A 27,046-nucleotide genomic window follows, 5' to 3' on the forward strand; every position below is an offset into this window, starting at 1 on the left:
TCTAAATTTTCACTTTAAAATGTATACCAAAACAAAAACCACTGATTTCACAGTTTCAGAAACCATAGGGCTCTATGCACAATGACTACTTTTAACAACTTCCACTGAACATAAAAAATTAATAAAAAATTAACAGAAAGAACTGTGCAGATACAGCATTTGGTAACAGAATAATATTTGGGGGGATTTTACCGTAATTCTGTTACCAAACGTTGCAGCTGCACAGTTTTTCCAGTATATATATTTTTTAACTGTGTAAATTGTTAGAAGTAGTCATTGTGCGTAGAATTGTATGGTTTGTTAAACTTCTGTTTGGCATACATTTTAAAGTCTCTGCGAAATTCCATTACCGTGGAATTACCATTAGATAACCCCTTGAAACATGAAATTTGTTCCTCAAAATAAAACCTACATCTGTACAGCATGCATTTTTAACAACTGTTTTAACATTAAACACAGAGCCGAACATTTGGTCATAAAATGGAAATTGCATGATTATAACATAATTTAGCACATCATTGGGGATCATTACTCCCATAATGTGTAACCTGGAGCCCCTGGTCTGACTGTTTAAAGCTGGGGAGTCCCCAGACTCAGATAATTCTCTCAGCTGTCGCAGTGAAGCAATTATAAGTCCAAGATGGTACTGGTTTAGAACGAACTACCAGCCAGCCTCATATGCATATACTGTATCTGTGTCTGGTGAGTTGGATATAATGTGGTGTTAAGGCAACATGATCAGTGTAAAATAATGATATTATTCACATTGCTTTGAGACAGAGTGCTACCAACATCTCAGACTCTAAATTTGAGAGAGAGAGAGAGAGAGAGAGAGAGAGAGAGAGAGAGAGACTTGCAAATCCACCCTGCAGCCCCCAACTGCAGCACAGACTAATTTATATAATTAAGTGACATAGCATGCCAAGCAAAGGTTCCTGAAATGGCAATCTGCAAGAAGACTGCAGAGACCAAGTAAGAATAGTGGCTATTATTTGAGGTGTCTCGACTTATGAGAGTTCTTTGTCTCACATATGGCCATGCAAACAATATGCTATTAATTATCTTACAGAGCCTGAGGACAGTGGCTGGGATTCAGTCTCACCTGCCATAGCGATGTTTACACAGTGACTTTGTTTACAAACTAATGCCCACACACATTATTCCACTATGTATGTTGAAAACGTGAAACATAGTGCTGCATCAAAATAATTATATAGGTCAATCATCACATAAATGTAGCCTACTCATGAGACTAGAGCTGACTAGGTGGGCTGTTTTCTTGCCATCGGAGATGAGATGATGTCCTGAAGCTATTGGGAAAGACTAGCAGATACTGGAGCTCCATATCCAACAGATGTTAACATATGTGGACATAATATTATGAATTATATAAACTCTCCATTATCACTACTTCACATTGATGTTTTCCTGTGAGTTAACATTTGAGCTGCGTCCTTCCTGTTTTTCACATTTCATTTGTGGACATTCACTGTGTCTATGTGTGAGTTTCTGTGTGGTTATGTGTGCTTATTTTTGCTCTGGGCTTTTTGCAAGCAAAAAAAACTACCAACTGTCCTTTTGTTGATGAAACAGCCACAACTGTATAGATCCATTCTATACAGCATGACCACTTTGAGATGAAGCTGTGTTTCAGGTGGTGAAATATTGGTTTGCTGTGGTGCTGTGGAAATCCATACGTACTGTGAACCCTGACCAAAATCCTGCAGGCTGTAATGGGAAACACTGTGATTGGGAACAGCAATGGGAAAACAACTTGCTCTCTGGTTTTCAGTTGAGCTGTATATAGTCCATATTGTGGCTCTCTAGACCATGACATTGGCTTGTCCAGTCACAGTAAAACAGAACTCAACTATATTTTTGGAAAAAACAAGTCACTCTAATGTAACTACTACTGTACACTGAACTATCTAAATGTAAATTCCACCCACAACCACATAATGTTAAATTTTAGTGACATACAGTGCCTCTTTCTCTTGTATGATGCAGCAAGTTAAAATGTTAACTTGCTGCATCATACATTGCAGCACAGTCATGAAACAAAGCTAATTTAATCTCAGGGTCAAGATCAGCTTTTCCCTAAGGGACAAAGTGGAGTCGCAATTCAACGGCTCAGACACGAGATGTATGTGACAGGGTCTACAGACAATGACGGACTACAAAACGAAAACCAGCCACGTCGCGGACACCGACGTCTTGCTTCCGGACAAGCTAAACACCTTCTTCGCCCGCTTTGAGGATAACACAGTGCCACCGACGCGGCCCGCTACCAAGGACTGTGGGCTCTCCTTCTCCATGGCCGACGTGAGTAAGACGTTTAAGCGTGTTAACCCTCGCAAGTCTGCCGGCCCTAGCCGCATCCTCAGAGCATGCGCAGATCAGCTGGCTGGTGTGTTTACGGACATATTCAATCTCTCCCTATTCCAGTCTGCTATCCCCACATGCTTCAAGATGGCCACCATTGTCCCTGTACCCAAGAAAGCAAAGGTAACTGAACTAAATGACTATCGCCCCGTAGCACTCACTTCTGTCATCATGAAGTGCTTTGAGAGACTAGTCAAGGATTATATCACCTCTACCTTACCTGCCACCCTAGACCCACTTTAATTTGCTTACCGCCCCAATAGATCCACAGATGATGCAATCGCCATCACACTGCACACTGCCCTATCCCATCTGGAAAAGAGGAATACCTATATAAGAATGCTGTTCATTGACTATAGCTCAGCATTCAATACCATAGTAACCTCCAAGCTCATCATTAAGCTCGAGGCCCTGGGTCTGAACCCCGCCCTGTGCAACTGGGTCCTGGACTTCCTGACGGGCCGCCCCCAGGTGGTGAAGGTAGGAAACAACACCTCCACTTCGCTGATCCTCAACACTGGGGCCCAACAAGGGTGCGTGCTCAGCCCCCTCCTGTACTCCCTGTTCACCCATGACTGCGTGGCCAAGCACGCCTCCAACTCAATCATCAAGTTTGCAGACGACACAATAGTAGTAGGCTTGATTACCAACAATGACGAGACAGCCTACAAGGAGGAGGTGAGGGCTCTAGGAGCGTTGTGCCAGGAAAATAACCTCTCACTCCACGTCAACAAAACAAAGGAGATGATCGTGGACTTCAGGAAACAGCAGAGGGAGCACCCCCCTATCCACATTGACGGGACTGCAGTGGAGAAGGTGGAAATCTTCAAGTTCCTCAGCGTACACATCACTGATAAACTGAAATAGTCCACCCACACAGACAGTGTGGTGAAGAAGGCGCAACAGGAGGCTGATAAATTTGGCTTGGCACCTAAAACCCTCACAAACTTTTACAGATGCACAATTAAGAGCATCCTGTCAGGCTGTATCACCGCCTGGTATGGCAACTGCACCGCCCGCAACCGCAGGGCTCTCCAGAGGGTGGTGCGGTCTGCCTAACGCATCACCAGGGGCAAACTATCAGCCCTCCAGGACAACTACAGCACCCAATGTCACAGGAAGGCCAAAAAGATCATCAAGGACAACAACCACCCGAGCCACTGCCTGTTCACTTCGCTATCATCCAGAATTCGAGGTCAGTACAGCTTCTATCTCAAGGCCATCAGACTGTTAAATAGCCTTCATTAGCACATTATAGGATGCTGCCTATATACATAGATTAGAAATCACTGGCCACTTTAATAAATGGAACACTAGTCACTTTAATAATGTTTACATATCTTGCATTACTCATCTCATATGTATATACTGTATTCTATACTATTCTACTGTATCTTAGTCTATGCCGCTCTGACATTGCTCGTCCATATATTTATTTATATAATAATAATTCTGTTGCTTTACTTAGATTTGTGTGAATTGCGTATATGTTGCGAAATTGTTAGATATTACTTGTTAGATATACTGCACTGTCGGAGCTAGAAACACAAGCATTTCACTACACCCGCAATAACATCTGCTAAACACGTGTATGTGACCAATACACATTTTGATTTGATTTGATTTGAACTAACGCTGGGTAAAGGAGCTGTCTGATCACCAGTCACCAGACGACACGGCATTCAAAGGCCTCAGATTACCAAGAAGCTGATTTCTGCCACCCCTCGGTCAACTAATTAGCACTCCAAATTCAATTACATACAGTAACATATTGCTAAACATATTGCCATTTTCTTCCAGTCCCCAAAAAATCCCAACAAAGTGCCTATGTAAAGCCCTCACTCAGTCGCTCAGAAACGTATTCCAGCATCTGCCTGGCAGCTGGAAATCTTTGCCAGTGGGTGTGTGTAGGCTACCTGCCCATCCCCTCTGAAGCATAGGTTACTGTAGCCTACTGACGACGTTACAAGCATGAAACAGAAATTACGAAGAGCTGTTTAAAAGAATCTCCTTCGCACAGAGTTGATCAGGCTGGTGATTGTGGCCTGTGGAATGTAGTCCCACTCCTCTTCAATGACTGTGCGAAGATGCTGGATATTGGCAGGAACTGGAACACACTGTGGTACACATCAATCCAGAGCATCCCAAACATGCTCAATGAGTCGTTACATGTCTGTTGAGTATGCAGGCCATGGAAGAACTGGGACATTTTCAGATTCCAGGAATTGTGTACAGATCCTTGCGAGCCGTGCATTATCATGCTGAAACATGAGGTGATGGCGGCGGATGAATGGCACGACAATGGGCCTCATGCTCTCGTCACGGTATCTCTGTGCATTCAAATTGCCATCGATAAAATGCAATTGTGTTCATTGTCCGTAGCTTATGCCTGCCAATACCATAACCCCACCGCTAACGTTTGGTCTGGTCCAACGTTAAACCAACTCGGATGTTCAAAGACATTAAAAGTTCCTCCATAGAAGTCGCTCCTACATAGGTAGAATTCTGTTGGCCTAATTCAGATAATGCATGTCATAACAAGATGCCCAGTCGCTTCAAGGCAAGCTTCCTCCATCCTCTCTCACCCTCTCCTCACCCGCAGAAATTCAGTTGCATCTCGCGCCCTACACTGTGACTGGCAGCACAGTGTTTCTGTTTTTTTCTTCTTTCATTATGATTAAACCACGCTGTTACGGCAAAATACAATTTGCTCTTAGTGACTTTCCTATACAGATTACATCGCTTTCCTTCTCCATAGTAAGCTGATCTATGTGCACTGATTGGTGAAGTCATTTAATGTTGAGCTAAAAAAAAGAAAAATGACTTCAGAGGTTTAAAAAGGAATAGAAAGGAATTATATAGACTGTTACTTTTTTGGGGTTGGAACCGGTTCAGAACTTTATTTGCTGGTCGGAACAGTGTAACAGAACAATAAAAAGTAATGGTACTGTTCAGAACGAAACGATTGGAAAATAATTTTGGTTCCAACCCCTGGTAGAAATATATACAGAGTTAAGAATCTCATGTGAAAAGTGAATAATGCTAACATACAGTACATAAAAAAATTTAAATATTCATTTTCAGAGGGTTAAACGGGATTGTAATCATTAGGTTAAATGTAACCTAACGTAGCAGGCATAAAATAAATGCCTGAAACAAGTTCCCCTACATACTGGTCTTGACGAGAAGAAAAAAAACATTTGGGAGACGTTTTCTTCTGCACTGTTCAACCAATCCAGTAAAAGTGGAGGAGGGGTTAAGATGGAGTGTCACCTTGTTAACGTACAAAAGTGGAAGTTGCATCACAGGCTCTCTTTCCATTTCCCCAGAAAACCGGAACATCAGGTTGTTGGAGACTCTGCAGAGGCTAGGTTAAATCTAACAGATCCTAAGCCGTTTGAATTGCAGAGTGCACTTATTATGCATTGTCCACATTGTGATGTGGGGTAGCGCCTGCTCTCTGTCTACCCTGTCAGGTGGGTTAGGCCGTGATGGGACAGAGTAAAGCCCAGCATTATTGACTCTGTCTCTGTTTGGCTGATTAATAATGAGGCCACATCCCTCCATCCCTCCATCTCTGCTCCGGGCTGGCCACTCTAAGATGAAAGGGAACCTCTCTGGTGGCTTTCTGTCAGGCAGCCAAACAACCTGTGGCTTTGATTTTCACTTACTACACACGTTCATGTTTGTTGAAGCTTTCTGGGTCACTATCAAACTGCACCTGTGTGAGTCCATGGAGTATGTTTATGTGAGTCCTAGGCCTAGGAGACCGTGAGTATGTAACACAAATACCTTCTGTATACTGCTGGTGCCCAGTATTTCATTACCTTTCTTCTTAGCCTGTTTTGTTCACATACAGTACTTCATTGCAGCCCAGAAGGTAATCACTATACTTCACATCAGCCTGTGCATCCCATGCATCCCAATCAGCTTTGAATCAGATAATAATGACAGTAATTCTAATCGCTTTTCAATTACGGTTGGAATTTCTAGCCTCTCCTTCATTTACATGTTAATAATTTAGCAGACGGTCTTATCCAGATTGACTTACAGGAGCAATTAGGGTTAAGTGCCTTGCTCAAGGGCACATTGACAGATGTTTCACCTAGTCAGCTCGTGGATTCGAACCAACGACCTTTTGGTTACTGGCCCAACACTCTTAACCGCCAGAATACCTGCCGCCCTTCATCACACAACACACTGATTAAATTGTGTGGTTTGTTGCTGCCTCTGTTTTACTGTATTGTCTCTGCTCCATTTCACCAACATACCATCTGACATACTATATCAGTGTAATCCATAGGTGGCACCACAGGTCCCAGAGGGGTGTTGTGTTGGTACCTAACCAGGTAAAACTCTGGACCTTATACGGTATGACGTGATTAATCTGTTGTAAAAAGGTTTAATATGGGCGATGATGGGACCAGAGTTTTTCTAATCAGGTCACAAGGTTTAAAAAAAACTCTTGCCTTGGGGAGGATCAAAACCCTGCTAAACTGCAGCAACCTTGTACTTGTTCGTATGAATGATATTTTAAAGAAGGACTAGGGGAGTTTCCTATACACAGAGAAAGCAACATGAGTGGACAATAAAACTCACAGGGCTGAGCTTGCTTTATGCAGGTTTGCATCATGTAGTCCTGCCCTTTGCAACTGTAGGCCTATTGAAACACTAACTCACAGTCTATGTCAGCTATTGTGTATATTGATCAATTCCAATTAATAATTTTGGATTGAAATAGTGTAGGTAGCCGAGTCAGCCCAAGTTTGAATATAAACCAAATTTGATCCCATTCACATTTTCTCACAAACAAATGGACTATAAATACACAACGTTACCACTTTGTTTACCCTGGCCAGAGGGACAGGGGGCATAGTATAAGATTGTCCAATCAAAACGCATCTTTTGACCAATGGGAAAAAAATATGTTACTGTGTGGATAATCCTCTAAGTAAACCAATGGTCGAAACCTCATGCCTCTACCATAATCCATTCAAAAGTTATTGGAGTTTTTAGCCAGAATTAGGGTGACTAAATCAATGGAGGCCAGAGAAAAAAAGTGGTCAGATATCTGGAAAATTGCATCGCTTCAGCTAGGCTGGATTCTGTGCAAGAATTAAGGCTACTGGCTAGTAGGTGGCAGAACGGAGTGCTCAGGTTTGGGTGTAGGGTTTGAGGTAGGCCTGAAGGTAGGGAGGGGCAGTTCCTCTTGCTGCTCCGTAGGCAAGTACTATGGTCTTGTAGTGGATGCAAGCTTCGACTGGAAACCATTGGAGTGTGCAGAGGAGCGGGGTGACATGGGAGAACTTGGAAAGGTTGAACACCAGGTGGGCTGCAGCGTTCTGGATAAATTGCAGGGGTTTGATTACGGATTACAACCTGTGCCGCTTCCTGTATGAGGTAGAGTCATACTCTACGGATGTTGTAGAGCATGAACATGCAGGAGCGAGTCACTGCTTTGATGTTTGCAGAGAACGACAGGGTGTTGTCCAGGGTCACAGCAAGGTTCTTTGCACTCTAAGAGGGGGACACCATGGAGTTGTCAACCGTAATGGAGAGGTCTTGGAGCGTGCAGGCCGTCCCCGGGAGGAAGAGCAGCTCCTTCTTGTCGAGGTTGAGCTTGAGGTGATGGGCCAACATCCGAGTTGAGACTATGCAGCTGCTGTTGTTAGTAGCCTACAGTTGATCAGACTGAAAAATAGTCCAGTTTCCATGCAATCCAGCATGTCAGATCAGTAATATTTAGGTGTATAGGCTACTACATTTCTGTAAGAGTTTTTGCTTGTGGCTGTCGGGAGTGATGTGTTATCATGCTTGCTAAATAAATACCGGTGGAAAGTGAAGAGCGCACCTTGAGCTTTGTGCGTTGTGCCCCGGCCGGTGCGACATGCAATTTCCGTGAATCTGATTGGTCAAGACACGCAAAGAGCCTGTAGCAGCACTCCGATGTGATGGACAGATACATTGTGATTGAGTTGACAAATCATGAGGCAAATCGGTCTAAAAAAGCACTTTGCCCCTCTTTTTAACATTTAGCATCGATATACTGTATTTTATTAAACTAAATCAAAAGTGGTATGGCGCTGCCACACCTGATTGAAAAGTGCTGTGGCAAATGCCGCCTCGCCACAAGTTTTCCGGTGGCCCTGGTGTAATCTGAGTACAATGACAAATCCAGGGTATGCTGACTTCAATATAACATCCTACATAGTTTGGGTTGTAATAAAGGATCAGTGAAAAGGGCCATGCTCTCAGTATCATTAAACTGCAGGGTGTAATGGTCTGGCACATGGAGACTTGAGCGCAGGGAGCTTTTTGAGTTGAGCACTCGGGAATGCTAATTGGACATGTCATGGTTTGGTGGGTATTCATAGACGTGTTGGATTGCTTTCTGTTGCCACAGCGAATAAGAAGCCAAGCAATAAGGGGGATTCAGCAAGTTGGCTTGGCAGCTAGATGGTGTGTTTTTAACTCCCGGAAGAGGTGCTTGGAAAGATGCAGTATATAACCCTACCATATTGTCTGTCTATCTGCGAAAAGAAGTGGGTTTGGAGTTTGCTGCTTTAGTTGAACTGAGCTCGACCTACTGTACAAGAAATTAGCTCCATCCTGGCTAATCTGGTAGCCTACACATGGAACTACCTTTCTGGAGGCTCCCCATGGTGCAACCTAGAGGCTCCAACCTATAAATTGCTGAGCCTGCTAAACTCTCCTCATATGAACTTCTCCTCCACAGAGCTGAGCAGGGGAAGCTGGAGGGCTCTGCAGGGGCACTCCTCCGCTTCCTCCGCCACTGGTCTCTCTCCAGGACATACAGTATGATGGGCAGCAGCTTGGAGCCGGCAGAGGAGCGAGACGCAGTGGCACAGAGAGCGGTAGGCATGTCGGTAGTGATTACATTCAACCCCAGCGGGGGTCAGGGGTCAGGCTGAGCGTGAGGCCTGCTCCCTGCTCGGAGCTGACTGTATTCCCAACGCTGTGCTACGCCCACGCCCACTGGCACTCCGGGCAGTCATGCTCACTTCTACTTCTCCCTCTCAGTTCTCTCTTGTTTGCTCACTTTCTAGCTATCTTTGAATACTGATTCATTTTCCCTTCCTCAACACTTTTCCAATCCCACTGGACAAATTGCTTTGGTTTAGCCACAAAGCTGAAACTAAATGTGGCCATGGTGACCATTTCAGGACACTGACACTCGTAAGCTCACAGAGGGTGTAGTGTCAGCAGGACGAGCATCATCAACACATGAATCGGAGTCATAATAATGGCAAAAATACACATACGAATGCACGCACACAGGTCATTTGTGCACATGGGGGGGTGGACAAACAATTATCCTTTATGGCAAATGGGAAGAAATAAATGACTGTTTTCTATTAAGATATGAATTCATCAACATGGATAATTCATTCAGAATCACTGACCTGTTTCACTTCCCAATATTTTAATTATTCATGTGATTTACATTACAAATCAGTATCCACTTATTTTAAGATTATGCTGCCAAACGCCCATCAATCTGTGGCAGATTTGAGGCCAGGGAGACAAAGATGAATGGCCTAGAGCTCTTTACCAGCAAACAAAAAGAAACAATTAATCATTCCTTCCAACGTCCCAGGCATGGCTGTACTGCTGCAATGTGAGAACACTTCTCAGCCTTCATAACCTCACTTTGAAAGAGATTAATACAACTCTCAATTCCATAAAAAGAGAGAGAATACCTTTTGATTTTGACATATGTGGTAGGCTATCTCTAGCAGGTTCAACATTTCTCAAGCTTTACTACCACATGTTTAATTTGTTCATGTTAGGCAATTTTATGCTATATGTTATCCTGTCAACTGTCAGATAAACCATTATGTATTTGGTTGATGTCAGCTGGGTTAATGCAAATGTTAAAAATTGAATTAATTATTCTATATGTACAGTATGATGTGTATGATGGATGATGATCGTCATAGTACAGCCAACATTATTATCTCATTTTGACTGTTCATTCATTCTGTGGGCCAAATGGCCATTACTATTATATCTAAAAGGTGTTGTTTGATCTGTGGATGGAATGCTTAAATGGAACAGCTCTTTTATGAATGTCATTTCCTTTCATTTGAATTCTGCATGGTCACAACAAGATGAACTCCCATGAAAACTACCGACCTCTCTGCCTCTAACGCTTCATAAGGAGACACAGCTAAATGGCATAATGCCATACCTGAAAAACTCCTAAGCAGATACAGGCTGTTGTGTGAAATAATAATGCAGAGATAAAAGCACTCAAAAGCTACAGGGTAATTTCCAATGAGTTCCCTTGCTTTGTTTGGTTCAGCTGCTTGAACATAGCATTTTATTCGAGGACTGTCTCTCACCATGACATCTGCATATCCACATAAAGGGTCTAGTGCCATTCAATCTCCGTTAGTGTTTGCATTGCACAGAGATAGAAACCTTTAACAGCAAACAACCGATTCCGCTTTCAAGCCAGTGACTCTTAGGTAAATGACAGTGCAACACTAGGCTTAACACACAAAAGCATGGCATCTATATTAAGTGATTGGCTTCATTGCAATAGGGCAAATTTAACTCAAATGCAACATGATAATGATGTATCAATTTAACTAAATGTAGCTTTTCCAATGCCCATAAACCTATGGATCCTGAGGGTTTGCGAGCCAAAACATCGGGAAGATTCCATACCCGACCAATTTGTGAAGCCATGTGATGTCATAATAGGTCCCTGATTTCAGGAGCCAATCAAACATAATTTTTTCTTTAAATAAGACCCAGCATGCATGTGGAACAGTGAAAATAATGTTCAGGTGAGATAGAGATGACTCACCGTCTTCGCGGGACTTCTGTATGAAGGCGTCCACACCGCTCTCTCCATAGTTGCCCTCTGATGCTACTGTAGAGACGTAATTCCAGCGCATGGCTTTGACTATGTCCACCATTGCCTGTGCCTGGTAGGTGTCCGGGGGCACGACGCGGGAGAAGAAGTCGTAGCGCGTGTTATCACTCAGCTCCGGAGCCGTGGAGGCATAGCTCACCTGGGGGATCTGAGGAGAGAGAACGAGAACATGGTGTGAGCACCTACTGTAGTTCCACTTTATAGTATCGATATACAGTGAGGGAAAAAAGTATTTGATCCCCTGCTGATTTTGTACGTTTGCCCACTGACAAAGACATGATCAGTCTATAATTTTAATGGTAGGTTTATTTGAACAGTGAGAGACAGAATAACAAAAAAAAAAATGCTGAAAAACGCATGTAAGAAATGTTATAAATTGATTTGCATTTTAATGAGGGAAATAAGTATTTGACCCCCTCTCAATCAGAAAGTTTTCTGGCTCCCAGGTGTCTTTTATACAGGTAACGAGCTGAGATTAGGAGCACACTCTTAAAGGGAGCTACCTGCCGCTACAAGACCATCGCCAAGCAGCTTGGTGAGAAGGTGACAACAGTTGGTGTGATTATTTGCAAATGGAAGAAACACAAAAGAACTGTCAATCTCCCTCGGCCTGGGGCTCCATGCAAGATCTCACCTCATGGAGTTGCAATGATCATGAGAACGGTGAGGAATCAGCCCAGAACTACACGGGTGGATCTTGTCAATGATCTCAAGGCAGCTGGGACCATAGTCACCAAGAAAACAATTGGTAACACACTACGCCGTGAAGGACTGAAATCCTTCAGCGCCCGCGCCCGTCTGAAGTTTGCCAATGAACATCTGAATGATTCAGAGGAGAACTGGGTGAAAGTGTTGTGGTCAGATGAGACCAAAATCGAGCTCTTTGGCATCAACTCAACTCGCCGTGTTTGGAGGAGGAGGAATGCTGCCTATGACCCCAAGAACATCATCCCCACCGTCAAACATGGAGGTGGAAACATTATGCTTTGGGGGTGTTTTTCTGCTAAGGGGACAGGACAACTTCACCACATCAAAGGGACGATGGACGGGGCCATGTACCGTCAAATCTTGGGTGAGAACCTCCTTCCCTCAGCCAGGGTATTGAAAATGGGTCGTGGATGGGTATTCCAGCATGACAATGACCCAAAACACACGGCCAAGGCAACAAAGGAGTGGCTCAAGAAGAAGCACATTAAGGTCCTGGAGTGGCCTAGCCAGTCTCCAGACCTTAATCCCACAGAAAATCTGTGGAGGGAGCTGAAGGTTCGAGTTACCAAACGTCAGCCTCGAAACCTTAATGACTTGGAGAAGATCTGCAAAGAGGAGTGGGACAAAATCCCTCCTGAGATGTGTGCAAACCTGGTGGCCAACTACAAGAAACGTCTAACCTCTGTGATTGCCAACAAGGGTTTTGCCACCAAGTACTAAGTCATGTTTTGCAGAGGGGTCAAATACTTATTTCCCTCATTAAAATGCAAATCAATTCATAACATTTTTAACATGCGTTTTTCTGGATTTTTTTGTTGTTATTCTGTCTCTCACTGTTTAAATAAACCTACCATTAAAATTATAGACTGATCATGTCTTTGTCAGTGGGCAAACGTACAAAATCAGCAGGGGATCAAATACTTTTTTCCCTCACTGTATGCTGGGAGGAATGTTGGAAGTTAGTACAACTCAATCTCTTATTAAAGATTAGTTGTTATGAGATTATCAAGTCGGCTCTCGTTCAAGATTAGTACTGTAGGTCATTTCTCATTTACAGAGGTAATCACTGTGAGTATGCAGTCAGCTCTCAGTGTTCTCATATCAGTCCAGAGGACTCTTGACTTACAGAATGTAGAGGCTTGATTGGCTGTGTTAAAAGCTGACGACCTATTTGAGAGATAAGTGATATTAAACTAGTAAAACATATGAAGTACATTTTGTTCCTAAGGGGAAAGGTCTTTGGTGGGCTGGTGGTAACATAATTGAGCAAAGTATATCAAATATTTATGAACTATCAGAGTTGTTTCATTAACCACCCCTTTCATCTCTCTGATGCTGATCAATTCTACCAAATGAAAGACCCACACCATGCTTGTAAGGCCAAATGATGCAACATAGAGATACATTTTGAGTTTATACATTTTATATGGGAATCATTTCAAATAGCCTTGTCAATGAAGAGGTAGGATTTCCTGTTCATTCAGGTGAGTGATGAGTAAATGAGACATCAGGACTCCATATGGTAAACCTCAGAATAATGGTTACTGTAGTAATCGTCTGTGGTATTACACTTCTGTACACTGAAATATTGACACCTAAGGAGAGTTTAATGGAAATATTCACACCTAAGGAGAGTGGAATGCTACTGTTTCAGTGGAAGGCCTCCTGTAGCTCAGTTGGTAGAGCATGGCACTTGCAACGCCAGGGTTGTGGGTTCGTTTCCCACGGGGGCCCAGTATGAAAAATGTATGTACTCACTAACTGTAAGTTGCTCTGGATAAGAGCGTCTGCTAAATGACTAGAAATCAAAAATGTCTCTGTCTGATCACTCCCACATCTATGTGCACAGATTGTCAAGACCACTCTGAGATGAAACCTCAAAGTTGAGATGTAGACAAAGTGTTATTCCACTTCCAGCTGCCCTCAAGCCAATCAAGTAGCACCAAAGCTATAATAAGCTAATTTAAATTAGATTCTCACAGACTAGAAGTGATTCATTTGGGAGTGAAAAGTGTTTACAGACAAGGGCCTGTGATAACACATTTTAAAGTAACTTGACAAGTCAGTCTTGTGTTTTCCCGGCATTCACAAGGGCAACATTGTTTTTAGTTTTTTTGTGGAGAGAACAAGAATATGGTAATAATATAAACTGTATAGTTTTGGTAATGTATATTTGTCTACAAGAATACAATTCAGAGTAAAATGTGCATCCTTTGATAACATCCTTTACAAATATATTCCCTTTATGTCTCCATGAAATTAGGTGTACTGTGGAGCACGTAGTCTCTCTAGACAGACGGGTTGCCTTCCACAATGTACCAATGCTCCAGTTTACATGTCTGTAGAAGTTCTGAAATCAGTTGGGACAGAGGATGAGTCGGAAATAGAAGGTGCATCACAGTACGGCACGTATTCACTTGTTGCTCTAGATAAACATGAGCACAATTCCAGCCCTCATTTTAAGCCCTGCCTACCCAAACTCATGATTTGTTGGGAGAGTTGTCTGTCTGATATATTTTTCAATCAAAATGTCCCAGAGAATCGAAAAGGTGGTAGCTGCAGCCCAATATGGTGACCGGAGTATGGGAAAGTGGGTGTGTCGGAAGGAAAGTAGTGGGCGTGTGGAAAGGAGTGGGTGTGTCAAGGAAAGTAGTGGGCGTGTGGAAAGGAGTGGGTGTGTCAAGGAAAGTAGTGGGCGTGTGGAAAGGAGTGGGTGTGTCGAAAGGAAAGTAGTGGGCGTGTGGAAAGGAGTGGGTGTGTCAAGGAAAGTAGTGGGCGTGTGGAAAGGAGTGGGTGTGTCGAAAGGAAAGTAGTGGGCATGTGGAAAGGAGTGGGTGGGTCGAAGGCGCTCTGCTATAGTGACATACGACCCTGAGTCGAATGTCACTGTTCGTTTTACATAGATGTACATTTTCAGTTGTAAAACGGACAATTGTTTAATTTTTTATTAAAAGTACTAATGATGGGTGTACTATTGCTTCACACTGATATTGGCTACTAGGTAGACTTCCCATGCCGTTGCCGGACAGAAGTCCTTGGAAAATGGGAGCGAAGGGCACTGTGTCCAAAACATAGCTTGCAAATGTTTGCTTATGTTTAGTTTTCATGCAAGCATTTTCAAGCATATCCTATCACTATGTCCCACAGTTATACAAAAGATCACACGCGAGTAGAAATGTTAACATTGTTTGTTAGAGTTTAAAGTGACATTGTCTCACCAAACTGTAGCCTACTCACCACCGTGGATTGTTTGTGGACCGATTTGGAGAGTGAGCGCTGGTACAGCCACGTGGTTACCCAGCAAGTGCGCACACGCTCAGTTTTCCTAATACATTTATTTGTTATATGTCTATGTTATAATATGTCCTGATATTGGGAAACGTATTGGCCATTGATATAATGACATTTGATAAGTATTGATTGTGATGGGAATGAAATACCTGTTTAGGTGGTCTTATAACCTATTCAGGTTTCTCATTTCCGGAGAGTTTGGAAGGAATGACATGTTTGCCCTGGGCTCTCAACTGAGGAATTATTGATGATCTGTCTAAGTTATAGGTTCTCCGTCTAGTTTGAAGGTGCTCTGCCTTAGAAGCCAGTCGTAGCTTCTGTATGTTTGCCATTTAGATTATTGTTTGTTGTTTTCAAAGTATTTGTCAGTGTTCCTCAACATGCTGTTCATATTTTGGATCCATCTTCACTTTCTGCAACTGTAAATAAATACCACCATTTTGCAATCGAATCCTGCGTGCCTCTTGATGCTTCTCACCCCACTGACAAGACCCTGGGTCCACTATTGATCTAGTCAACCAGTCCTATAATTCCTTTTGTTCAACATATGTATTAAATAATGATAAGTCAAATGGTTTCCATATTATTTGTGTTTGTGCCTGTGCCAGAAATATACTGTAATAATAGATTTGATTCACTCTGCCGAATGTACTGTAGTAGTGTCAGTGCAGAAGTCTTAAAGACTGCCTCAAGCGCTGGAGACTTTCTCCACTTGATAAGTAATCTCTATTCCTGCTTGCTCAAGTAATTTCAGTGATCTTTCCATAGCTTCTTCCCTGCACACTTTGGGATTTAACTGAGCAGATTTTATGACACTCAATAATGTGTTTCATGTTACAACATAAAATACAAAGACACACTTTTTATGCTGATGCACTTTTGATTGGCCCCAAATCCCTGTAGGTTATATATTACACTAATAGACAATGAAAACCTGTAGTGGAGAGTAATATTTGATATGTGTATATACAGTATATTATATAGTATATACAGTGGGGGAAAAAAGTATTTAGTCAGCCACCAATTGTGCAAGTTCTCCCACTTAAAAAGATGAGAGAGGCCTGTAATTTTCATCATAGGTACACGTCAACTATGACAGACAAATTGAGGAAAGAAAATCCAGAAAATCACATTGTAGGATTTTTAATGAATTTATTTGCAAATTATGGTGGAAAATAAGTATTTGGTCACCTACAAACATGCAAGATTTCTGGCTCTCACAGACCTGTAACTTCTTCTTTAAGAGGCTCCTCTGTCCTCCACTCGTTACCTGTATTAGTGGCACCTGTTTGAACTTGTTATCAGTATAAAAGACACCTGTAAGCAGCTTGGTTTGAAGAAATCAACTGTGGGAGCAATTATTAGGAAATGGAAGACATACAAGACCACTGATAATCTCCCTCGATCAGGGGCTCCACGCAAGATCTCACCCCGTGGGGTCAAAATGATCACAAGAACGGTGAGCAAAAATCCCAGAACCACACGGGGGGACCTAGTGAATGACCTGCAGAGAGCTGGGACCAAAGTAACAAAGCCTACCATCAGTAACACACTACGCCGCCAGGGACTCAAATCCTGCAGTGCCAGACGTGTCCCCCTGCTTAAGCCAGTACATGTCCAGGCCCGTCTGAAGTTTGCTAGAGTGCATTTGGATGATCCAGAAGAGGATTGGGTGAATGTCATATGGTCAGATGAAACCAAAATAGAACTTTTTGGTAAAAACTCAACTCGTCGTGTTTGGAGGACAAAGAATGCTGAGTTGCATCCAAAGAACACCATACCTACTGTGAAGCATGGGGGTGGAAACATCATGCTTTGGGGCTGTTTTTCTGCAAAGGGACCAGGACGACTGATCCGTGTAAAGGAAAGAATGAATGGGGCCATGTATCGTGAGATTTTGAGTGAAAACCTCCTTCCATCAGCAAGGGCATTGAAGATGAAACGTGGCTGGGTCTTTCAGCATGACAATGATCCCAAACACACCGCCCGGGCAACGAAGGAGTGGCTTCGTAAGAAGCATTTCAAGGTCCTGGAGTGGCCTAGCCAGTCTCCAGATCTCAACCCCATAGAAAATCTTTGGAGGGAGTTGAAAGTCTGTGTTGCCCAGCGACAGCCCCAAAACATCACTGCTCTAGAGGAGATATGCATGGAGGAATGGGCCAAAATACCAGCAACAGTGTGTGAAAACCTTGTGAAGACTTACAGAAAACGTTTGACCTGTGTCATTGTCAACAAAGGGTATATAACAAAGTATTGAGAAACTTTTGTTATTGACCAAATACTTATTTTCCACCATAATTTGCAAATAAATTCATTACAAATCCTACAATGTGATTTTCTGGATCTAGTTGACGTGTACCTATGATGAAAATTACAGGCCTCTCTCATCTTTTTAAGTCGGAGAACTTGCACAATTGGTGGCTGACTAAATACTTTTTTTCCCCACTGTACATCACACGCGACTCGTAATAAGATTAAGCAATTAGCCTATTAGAATGTTTATCTGACTCCACAAGACAAATAGCAATATGCACGTGACTATGGTTGAGTCACAGTAATAGGCAATGAAGAAATGTCTGAGAATGGAATTCTAAATACAAGTGTATTTAAATACTTAGTAAAATGAATGATGACATTATACAAGGCATAAGCTTAAGCATTAACAAGTATTACAATGCATTATTTTAAGCATGGTCAGAGAGAGAGAGAGAGAGAGAGAGAGAGAGAGAGAGAGAGAGAGAGAGAGAGAGAGAGAGAGAGAGAGAGAGAGAGAGAGAGAGAGAGAGAGAGAGAGAGAGAGAGAGAGAGAGAGAGAGAGAGAGAGAGAGACCGACCATGGGGGTTGGCAAGAGACAACCCCAAGAGACAAACCTAAGACATTCTTGCATACAGTTGATAAGAAGAGTCACTTCAGGGGCTAGGTTGCCCTACAAACCTATGGCCTTACATCACAATGAAACCATGCCAGAGTCAGGGGTTTAAAATGATCAGGGTACCCCACACGCAGATGCCTCATGCCACTCTTTTGCTTTACCAAATGGTTAATAATGAAAATCTATAACTAAATGAAAACAATAAGGGCTATAGTGAATACTCTCATGATAAGCAAAGCAACACTGGAAGTAAACACGTCCTGTGTATGTTTTGTGAATTGAGTAATAGGGCTTGGAAATGCCAGGGACCTCACAATACGATATTATCATGATACTATGGTGCCAATATGATATGTACTGCGATTCTCACGTTTCTATATGTATTGTGTTTCGATACTGTGATTTTATTGCGATTTGATGTTCCGAACACATTGCTTACTATATGTCTGCTGCAGAGAGAGCATGAGAAAATGAGTTTTGATCAGTCATGGAAATAAAAGTGCTGAAAACATGTTGGCTCACTATTAAAAAAGAAGATGGAAAATAAGCTATAGGATTAAAAATACCGGCATTTTGGCGCAAGTACAGCCGACTAGCGCTAGCTAATGCTACCTATTGATACTTAGAGTCAAAGTATTTATATAATATCGTCCAAAATAATGTTGCTATATGTAATTGTATCGATTTTTTCCCCCCATCACTATTGAGTAGCAGTCTCTAATTGGATGTGGTCCTGGTTATTTGAAGGAAGATCATGACTGCTGTATGACCCTGATACAGACATCTTAGATATGACTGACAGTTTAGTGAACTCGGCCTGATCTCTCTCCAAATGTTTTCTGTCACTAGGCTACAGCTACAGCCTCTAGGGTTATTGGCATATGTTGTGACCTTGAATAATCACCAGGGAGAGACCGACAGATCTGGAGAGACAGATATTGACTTAAGTAAGTTTTCAGAATGGGGGGGGGGGGGTGACTAAGCTAACATATGGAATTGTTTTAAGAAAGTCATACCATGGATAATTTAGCTATTTGATTAAGAATTGTTGGACCCCTGTAGGTATACCCCCAAAAATAAAACAATTATTTGATAGAATATTGAATTTGGCCTTTAATATATAGCCCATAGAAACGCATTCATAATGGCAAAAGAGACAGTTAAAAAAATAAGGAATACAATTTTGAAGTGTTTGTCCTTTATCTAGGAGATATAAGAAAGCTCAGGAAACATTTTTGTTTTTTGGACACATACACTACATGGCCAAAAGTATGTGGACACCTGCTCATCGAACATCTCATTCCAAAATCATGGCCATTAATATGGAGTTGGTCCCCCCTTTGCTGTGACAACAGCCTCCACTCTTCTGGGAAGGCTTTCCACTAGATGTTTGAACATTGCTGCGGGGACTTGCTTCCATTCAGCCATAAGAGCATTAGGCACTGATGTTGGGCTTATTAGGCTTGGCTCGCAGTCAGCGTTCCAATTCATCCCAAAGGTGTTAGATGGTGTGGAGGTCAGGGCTATGTGCAGGCCAGTCAAGTTGGAAAGGTGACATCGTATGAGAGTGCCACGTTGGGCCTTCAGTAAGGCCATTCTACTGCCAATGTTTATCTATGGAGATTGCATGGCTGTATGCTCGATTTGATACACTTGTCAGAAACAGGTGTGGCTGAAATAGCCAAACCCACTAATTTGAATGGGTGTCCACATACCTTTGGCTATGTAGTGTATTTAACCCCTTTTTTTGTTGGCACAAAACTACCTCCATACTTCCATAATTTTTTTAACAGGTACCAGGTTACCTTCAGACAAGTCCCATGACACTTAAATGGAGAACACCATCATGTTTGTGCCTACCTCATCTTTCCATAGAGTGGTCATATAGTTTGTAGCCAAACGGTTCGGATCAGAGCTAAAAATGTAGTTTTTGTTCCAACAGCCACTGTAGCAGGTAGATGAAAAGGTCTACCAGCCACTCAGATTTTTTACCAGCCAAAATCATTTTTCACCATAATTACTGCAAAAAACTGATGACCATGCTTGTAATGTTTATAAAACAAGAAATGTATTAGTAAGAAGTAATGTGCTATATTGCTCAATTTCATTTCATTTTCTGTGACCTGAGTCTTTTAACCAAAATATCAGATGAGACAAAATGTTCAGCTGCCCTTTTAAGGGCGGGAGGTTACCGTGGTAATGGGGCCACTGGAGTCATGTCAGGTGTATCTGTGTGTGTGTGAGATCTGGGATGTGACTAGTAGTAGATTCAAACTAACATTGAAAAACAACCGAGCTTTTGAACAAAACATTGAAAATAGCCAAGAAACACGAGGACAGTATCACTTTGCTGACTTGAGTAAATTAGACCCACTTTAATGCCTGTCCCAGCGCCTCCAAAAATGTATCTTTCAGCGCTTCAATCACAGTGTGCAAAGCTGTTGCGGTACGAGGTGGGATGTAGGATTCATATTTCTTTGTGTGATTAGCAGCTCTGAAACAAAACAGCTACATCAGCATTTTTCTGCTAGAAATCGCAACTCGCACATATGCTCATACTTGACTTTTGACTCTATGTTTATTCACAATGCGAATGTAATGCTCGCACTGTAGAGCCCTGCGAATTGACCACCCACCACTGTGGCTGGTGAATTAGACATTCTTACCCACCAATACCAAAATCTACCTGCATCTGGCCGGTGGCAGATGCATTATTTTATGCCCTGGTCCAGACAGAAGTAGGCACATCGGCGTCACGTGGGTCTTGTGGAGGTCGTAGAGCAAAACAGAGAACACCATCGTGTGAGTCTCATCTTTACATAGTGGCCATATTAGATTGTTGGCTAAACTGTTCAGACGCTACAGATGTTTTAGTGAGAAGACCTATTTTCGGAATGTCTCATGGTCTGACAAACGCCGCTGTAGCTTGGCCACCTTCCTTCCACCGCAGATGTGGAAAGTCGACATAGGCGGATGCAGATATTTCTATCTTAAACTGACGGATTTTGATGGGGATTTTTTTATTATGTTACTTAGATTGATGCACGGATGTTTTAAGGCAGAATGGTTTGTATATTAATTTTGTGGTTATTAGGACTGCAAGTTTACACAGTATCAGCAATATCTACTGATATTTGTATAAATCTGGTCATATTCTAAAACATCTTAAACAGAAATCCCATCTTTGTACACTGAAGCTAAAGTACCACTATGAATCTGTTCACGCTGAGCTGTAATAACCTTTGTTCAGAGTTTTTTCCCTTGATATAGCCTATCCTGAATAATTGATTTCAAACAGGGTGAGGGGTAGTTACCTTAGGAGAGAGATATGTGTGAGCTATGACGCATGCTGGTGAGTTCAGCTCTGCGTAATATGTTCCGGAATGAACTGATGCATTTTGCAAGTCTGTAGATCAGAGGCTCCTCTGAGGCTAAACCTCTGCAGCACAGGAGTAGAGTTAACCTGGACAAAACCTTACTCCTGCAACTACAGTACAGTATTCCACCAGCATGCGTCATTCCACTGCGGTCTGAACGCAGTCTGACTGCTGTAGAGCTATCCTCCTCCCCTCTCCCTGCCTCACACTGTGGTTGGCTTTGATGTGTTCAGTTGCAGCTCCCATTGATCCTGACACTGGTGTGTTCACCCCCGCAGCCACTATTGGAGTACAAACAAGCTGTGCCCAGTGCCTGCAGCCCCTAACACCCGCGTCAGTCCTAATCCCGCCCCCTCCTCCTCCACCCGCGCGGTTGTATCGGTTAAATTATGCAAATGAACAACATACAGCACCTCTCATTTCGAGTGACACATGCAAAGTAAGGTCGTATTTAAGTATGTAAATATAAAATAAGGGACATAATCTTACTCCTTAGAATGTTAGAGCGAAGATGTGTCACGACTCTTCTTATGCAAGGAGAATACCACTAGCTCATCCATGTAGGTGGATGTCTTACATTGCACAGTGCATTGTGCTTGATGTGTAATGACTGATTATACAACATGAGATGAGTCAGTTGGGAATGGTCCATAGTCCTGTCACCTCAACTCCTTGGTCTATCCTGACAACAGGCCAAGTCTTCCTTGCAGCCTGGACAGGCTACTGTGTGTCTCTCTGGCCACTCTGTGTGTCTCATAATTGGAAAACCCATGGGGACACTCAGGCTTCAGTCGTGTCTGTGGTCTCTGGCACATGTCCAGAGGGCTCCACAGGAACCGACAGAGGTCATCAGACTTAAACAGTTGGCTGTGACTGAGGGGGCACAGAAGGAGGATAGTGGAAATATCCTGCTGGAAACAGATTCAAGGAATCTGTCCTCACACCAAACTTTGCTCCACTTGTGTCTACTTTGAGGTTAAGTGAAACTGTTTCCTGTCTCCTTTTGTAAGGAAAAGTAAGTGTGCTGGCCTCATATTTTTGTTCTGGCTTTGAAGTCATGGGGAGGGCCCTGTCTATGTTCTGCCTCCTACCTGAACATCATTAAAGGGACTGCTAAACTGTATTTGGAAGCTGCTAACAACGTCTTATTTTAGAGCGCTTTGAATATCCACTATTTCACTTGCATTTAACTCGTCAAAGACTTTCACCTTCATCCAACAGAGCTTCTCTCAAGTTGCAAAGGATGTGATTGCGTTGTACTGCACTTGTATTTCACTTGGTTTGGGATTCTTGTTCCTATCCTGGTGTATTTTTTACCTGTGCTTTTATGTTCCTTTGAAAGAAAGGAAAGTGTAGCTCAGTTGGTAGATCGTGGCGCTTGCAACGCCAGGGTTGTGGGTTTGTTTCCCATGGGGGGCCAGTATGAAAAAGTATGAAAATGTATGCACCTGTAAATCGCTCTGGATAAGAGCGTCTGCTAAATGACTGAAATGTAAAATAACATACAGTAGTGTATCAAAAACGTCAATGGACTGTTCCTGTCACACATGGTGTGTTTGCTGTGCCACCCACGAGGCTCACTCAGGTTTTCATCCCAGGGGAGCTTGTCTAAACACAGATAACAAATCAAACAGGATCCCTGCTGACATCCCGCATCACTTTAGTCTACCTGAAAGCCTCGCTTCCATTGTTACTCCATAAAATAACAGTTCTTAGCTCTTCAATCTTGGAGAAAATGGCTGAAAACTTAGACTAAAGGTGTATGGGATTATCCAAATCAAGTATTACAGAGACTATGAAACATAGCATTAATGTTTTGGGATGCTTCTTAAATCTGTTAATAGCAAATGGACTTCCTAATAAGAGTTGTAGGTGGAGCCAGTTATCTAACATTATGATTACAGGATAGCACAATGACATTAAGCTAAATACTGTTAATAGCTAAATGTTGAAGAGGGAATACATATATGTTTTTGTTTTTCAAGCAATGTATGGTGGTTCTGCCATGACAACCCTCAGAAATATATCTGCAAGATAAAGTGGCTGTAGATATTTAGGGACTCTGTGTAATGTTAAATTTTTCACCTGAGGGAATTTTCCTCCTGTAACAATTACTGAATTTCAGCATCCTGTCAAGAAGCAGGACAGGCTGAGCTTATCATGTTTTTTGTTTGTTAGATTTCTCTTTCTCGCTCCCTCTCTGGAGTACAGTGAAAGTACTGATGCGTGATGTTCTCAGTAATAGAACACATACTGTATACTTACACGCTTTGACTCAAGGAATTCAACTCCCCATCCAAACTCCTCTCTGACCCATGAGAGAAAATGAGTTTAGACAAACTAGAGAAACCTTTGTTTGGATAGAATATTGTACAACATATACATACAGCCCAGAGAATGCCTTGTCCATCTAAAAGCAAAGGCACTGCCTGGTGTACCAATGTGGCTTGGAATTTCCATCAAGATCAAGGACAGATACCTAAAACCCATATGTTCCTTTTCATTTGGGGGATTCAGCCTCCCAATCTACTTTCTCTAGGACTAAATCAGCAAAGCTTTTTGACCTCAAGAGCCAGGTGTTCCCTGACCCTAGGTTGAAGATACCCAGGTTAGGACAGGCTAATAATTCCATGAGGAAGCTTTTTAAAATAAACAGATGGACCAGTGCCGTTACTAACTAGCATCGCTGGTCCCATTGTTTAGAATTCTTCCTCGTTGCTGCAAAGCATTATGGGATATTAGAATCCTCTTGTTTTAACCTTTGTTATCTTCAACCTAACCCTGACCTTTCCCACAGATTTATTATGAACGTGACCAGAATTTAGAAATTAACCCCCTTACCCCACCTCTCCCTCAACACTTCCTCATCCCTCCCCATTCATTGTGGGAGAAATTACGGTGATGGAGTCTCAAGCAGATTTTTTGATACAGTTTTAATGTTCAATTCACTTGCTTTAAATAACTGTGGCTTTTTAAAAAATGCAATGAGTTCATTTGGCACAACATCAATGCTGAAGTAATGATGCTCATTAGAAACCTACAGAAATATTATACCGTACATCTGCACTGTGTGGCTGGCAAAGAAAAATCAAAAGCATTCGGGCTGGCACTGAAACTCTAATTTGCTTGGTGAATATTTCAGTCAAGTCTGTTTCTCTGACTGTGCATTTGCCTGCCAGGCAGTGAAACAAATAGTTTAGGTTTATGACTTGAAGTGATTCATGTCTATTGGATATGGATGTCTGAGACTGGTGAAGTTAGCTACCAGTCTGCCAGGGTGGCTGTCTATCCAAGGAATTGTGCTTTACTGCTGACTGTTGCTATACATCCTTAATATGAGATGTGGTAAAACGACCATCTGAGCCTGATACCCAGGAAAGGGTATGTATGTGGCTCTCTTTGTGGTGGTATAGCAGCACATAGGGATTCTGTCAGACGCCCACACACACCCTATACCACAACAACACGACAACAGTTCCACCTCATCCCTCAGGCTGTCAACCGCCCAGTGGGGGGCTGCAGTCGCCAAGGTAATGGGCTAGATTCTTATTTGGCGGTAGGGGGCTTCACACCTGTCTGTCAGGTTCAGTTATTGGCAAACCCTGTCACGACAAGTCAGTCTGCTCTCAGCCAGCTCATAAGGGGCCCTGCAGAGCTGAACACCACACGTTGCAGCCTCCTCAGTCCCGGGCTCAGGCTATACATTTATGTGTGTGTGTGTGGGGAGGGGGGGGGGGACATTAAACACTGTAAAAACACCAGAAAATCAGCTCCAAGTTATTTTAATTTTCAAAAGTATTCCCACTCATAATAAAGATATATATGTGATCGTATACAAAAGCAAGCAAAATTTGAAATGATTATGCTTTAGTGAAATATGGTATCTGTTTGAGCTTCTTGTGGTCAATTTGCAGTCTACAAATTATTTGTCATTATGTTCCAGTCCCCTGACCATCCGCTCAAGAAAAAATAGAACCGCGGCCGAATCTAGTTGATTATCCCTGCTATACATGATGGAACCTTCAGATACATTCAGACACGGAGCAGACTCCTCCATTAAAATAAGAAGCCACCAAGGAGAGGTAGCTAGCTACTGGGTGGGATTCAAGGTCTCCCATCCCCTGGTGATTGGCTGACACACAGTGAGGGATGCTTTTGAAAGTAAGTAGAAGAGGGTTGTTCTACAGTGGCAATGAAGTGTCAACTAATTTTTGCAATCCTCCAAGCAGCAATATCTTGGTCATAAAATGCTATGTTTGCTCTGTCTCAGGTTGTGAGAGGAATGTTAATACAAATTGCTGCAGCCTGTGCTACTGGTGTTGTCCATCCTGGTTATACTGCTAAATCACAGAAGGTTTTTACTTCAACCAGTAGACTCTTTGGCTTGACCCTACCCTGACTGTATGCCACAAACCAATTTCCCCATCTGGGAGTAACTACTATTCGGACTGTATAATCCTGTGAACTACTGGCACCAATCCACTAAATCATATGAAAAACCACACCAGGATATTTCCATTGTGTTTAACTATGATGAATATGGTGAGGCTTGGGGAGAACAATGAGTCCTGGGGACGCAAAGGGGACAAGTCCCTCAAACTGGATCATTTGCAGCTCTTGGCTTGCAGTCTATAATTAATAGGTGTTCTGCCTGGAAAGTGGAGGACTTGAGAAAAGGTTTTGCACTGCATACTATTAAAAGGGACACCTTGTGAACACCACCGTTTCCAGTTATGGAGTTGTGAAAATGTCAAATGCCCAGGTACCTGGCATCTCTTCATTTTATACCTATCGCTGACGTTTATTGTGTACTTTCTCTAAAACCCATTGCAGTGTTAACTGGGTGAGAAATTAATATCTCTGACAATGAACATCTAAATGTGTTGCTAGCCTCCTAAACATGACATACAGTGCATTTGGAAAGTATTCAGACCCCTTGACTTTTTCCACTTTTTCCACAGCCTTATTCTAAAATGGATTAAATCGTTTTTCTACAAACAATAACCCATAATGACAACGCAAAAAATTGTTTTTATAATGTTTTGAAAATGTATTACAAATAAACAACTGAAATATCACATTTACATAAGTATTCAGACCCTTACTCAGTACTTTGTTGAAGCACCTTTGGCAGCAGCGATTACAGCCTTGAGTCTTCTTGGGTATGACGCTACAAGCTTGGCACACCTGTATTTGGGGAGTTTCTCCCATTCTTCTCTGCAGATCCTCTCAAGCTCTGTCAGGTTGGATGAGGAGCGTCGCTGCAGAGTTATTTTCAGAGCTAAGTCTCTCCAGAGATGTTGGATCTGGTTCAAGTCCGGCCTCTGGCTGGGCCACTCAAGGACATTCAGAGACTTGTCCCGAAGCCACTCCTGCGTTGTCTTGGCTGTGTGCTTAGGGTCGTTGTCCTGTTGGAAGGTGAACCTTTACCCCAGTCTGAGGTCCTGAGAGCTCTCGAGCAGGTTATCTTTAAGGATCTCTCTGTACTTTGCTCTGTTCATCTTTCACTC

General features: G+C 42.5%; 1 protein-coding gene across 1 annotated transcript in view; it reads right to left on the reverse strand.

The window, feature by feature from the left end:
* The window catches only part of LOC121545621 (metabotropic glutamate receptor 4-like), a 238,827-nt gene that overhangs the window by 109,389 nt on the left and 102,392 nt on the right, over window positions 1-27,046 (reverse strand). The window contains exon 2 of the mRNA XM_041856300.2: window positions 11,219-11,435. Coding sequence (XP_041712234.1) covers window positions 11,219-11,435 — 217 coding nt within the window. The remainder of the gene's footprint in view (window positions 1-11,218; window positions 11,436-27,046) is intronic.

The sequence above is a fragment of the Coregonus clupeaformis genome, chromosome 30 (genome assembly GCF_020615455.1).
Source record: "Coregonus clupeaformis isolate EN_2021a chromosome 30, ASM2061545v1, whole genome shotgun sequence".
In the NCBI taxonomy this organism is placed as follows: Eukaryota; Metazoa; Chordata; class Actinopteri; order Salmoniformes; family Salmonidae; genus Coregonus; species Coregonus clupeaformis.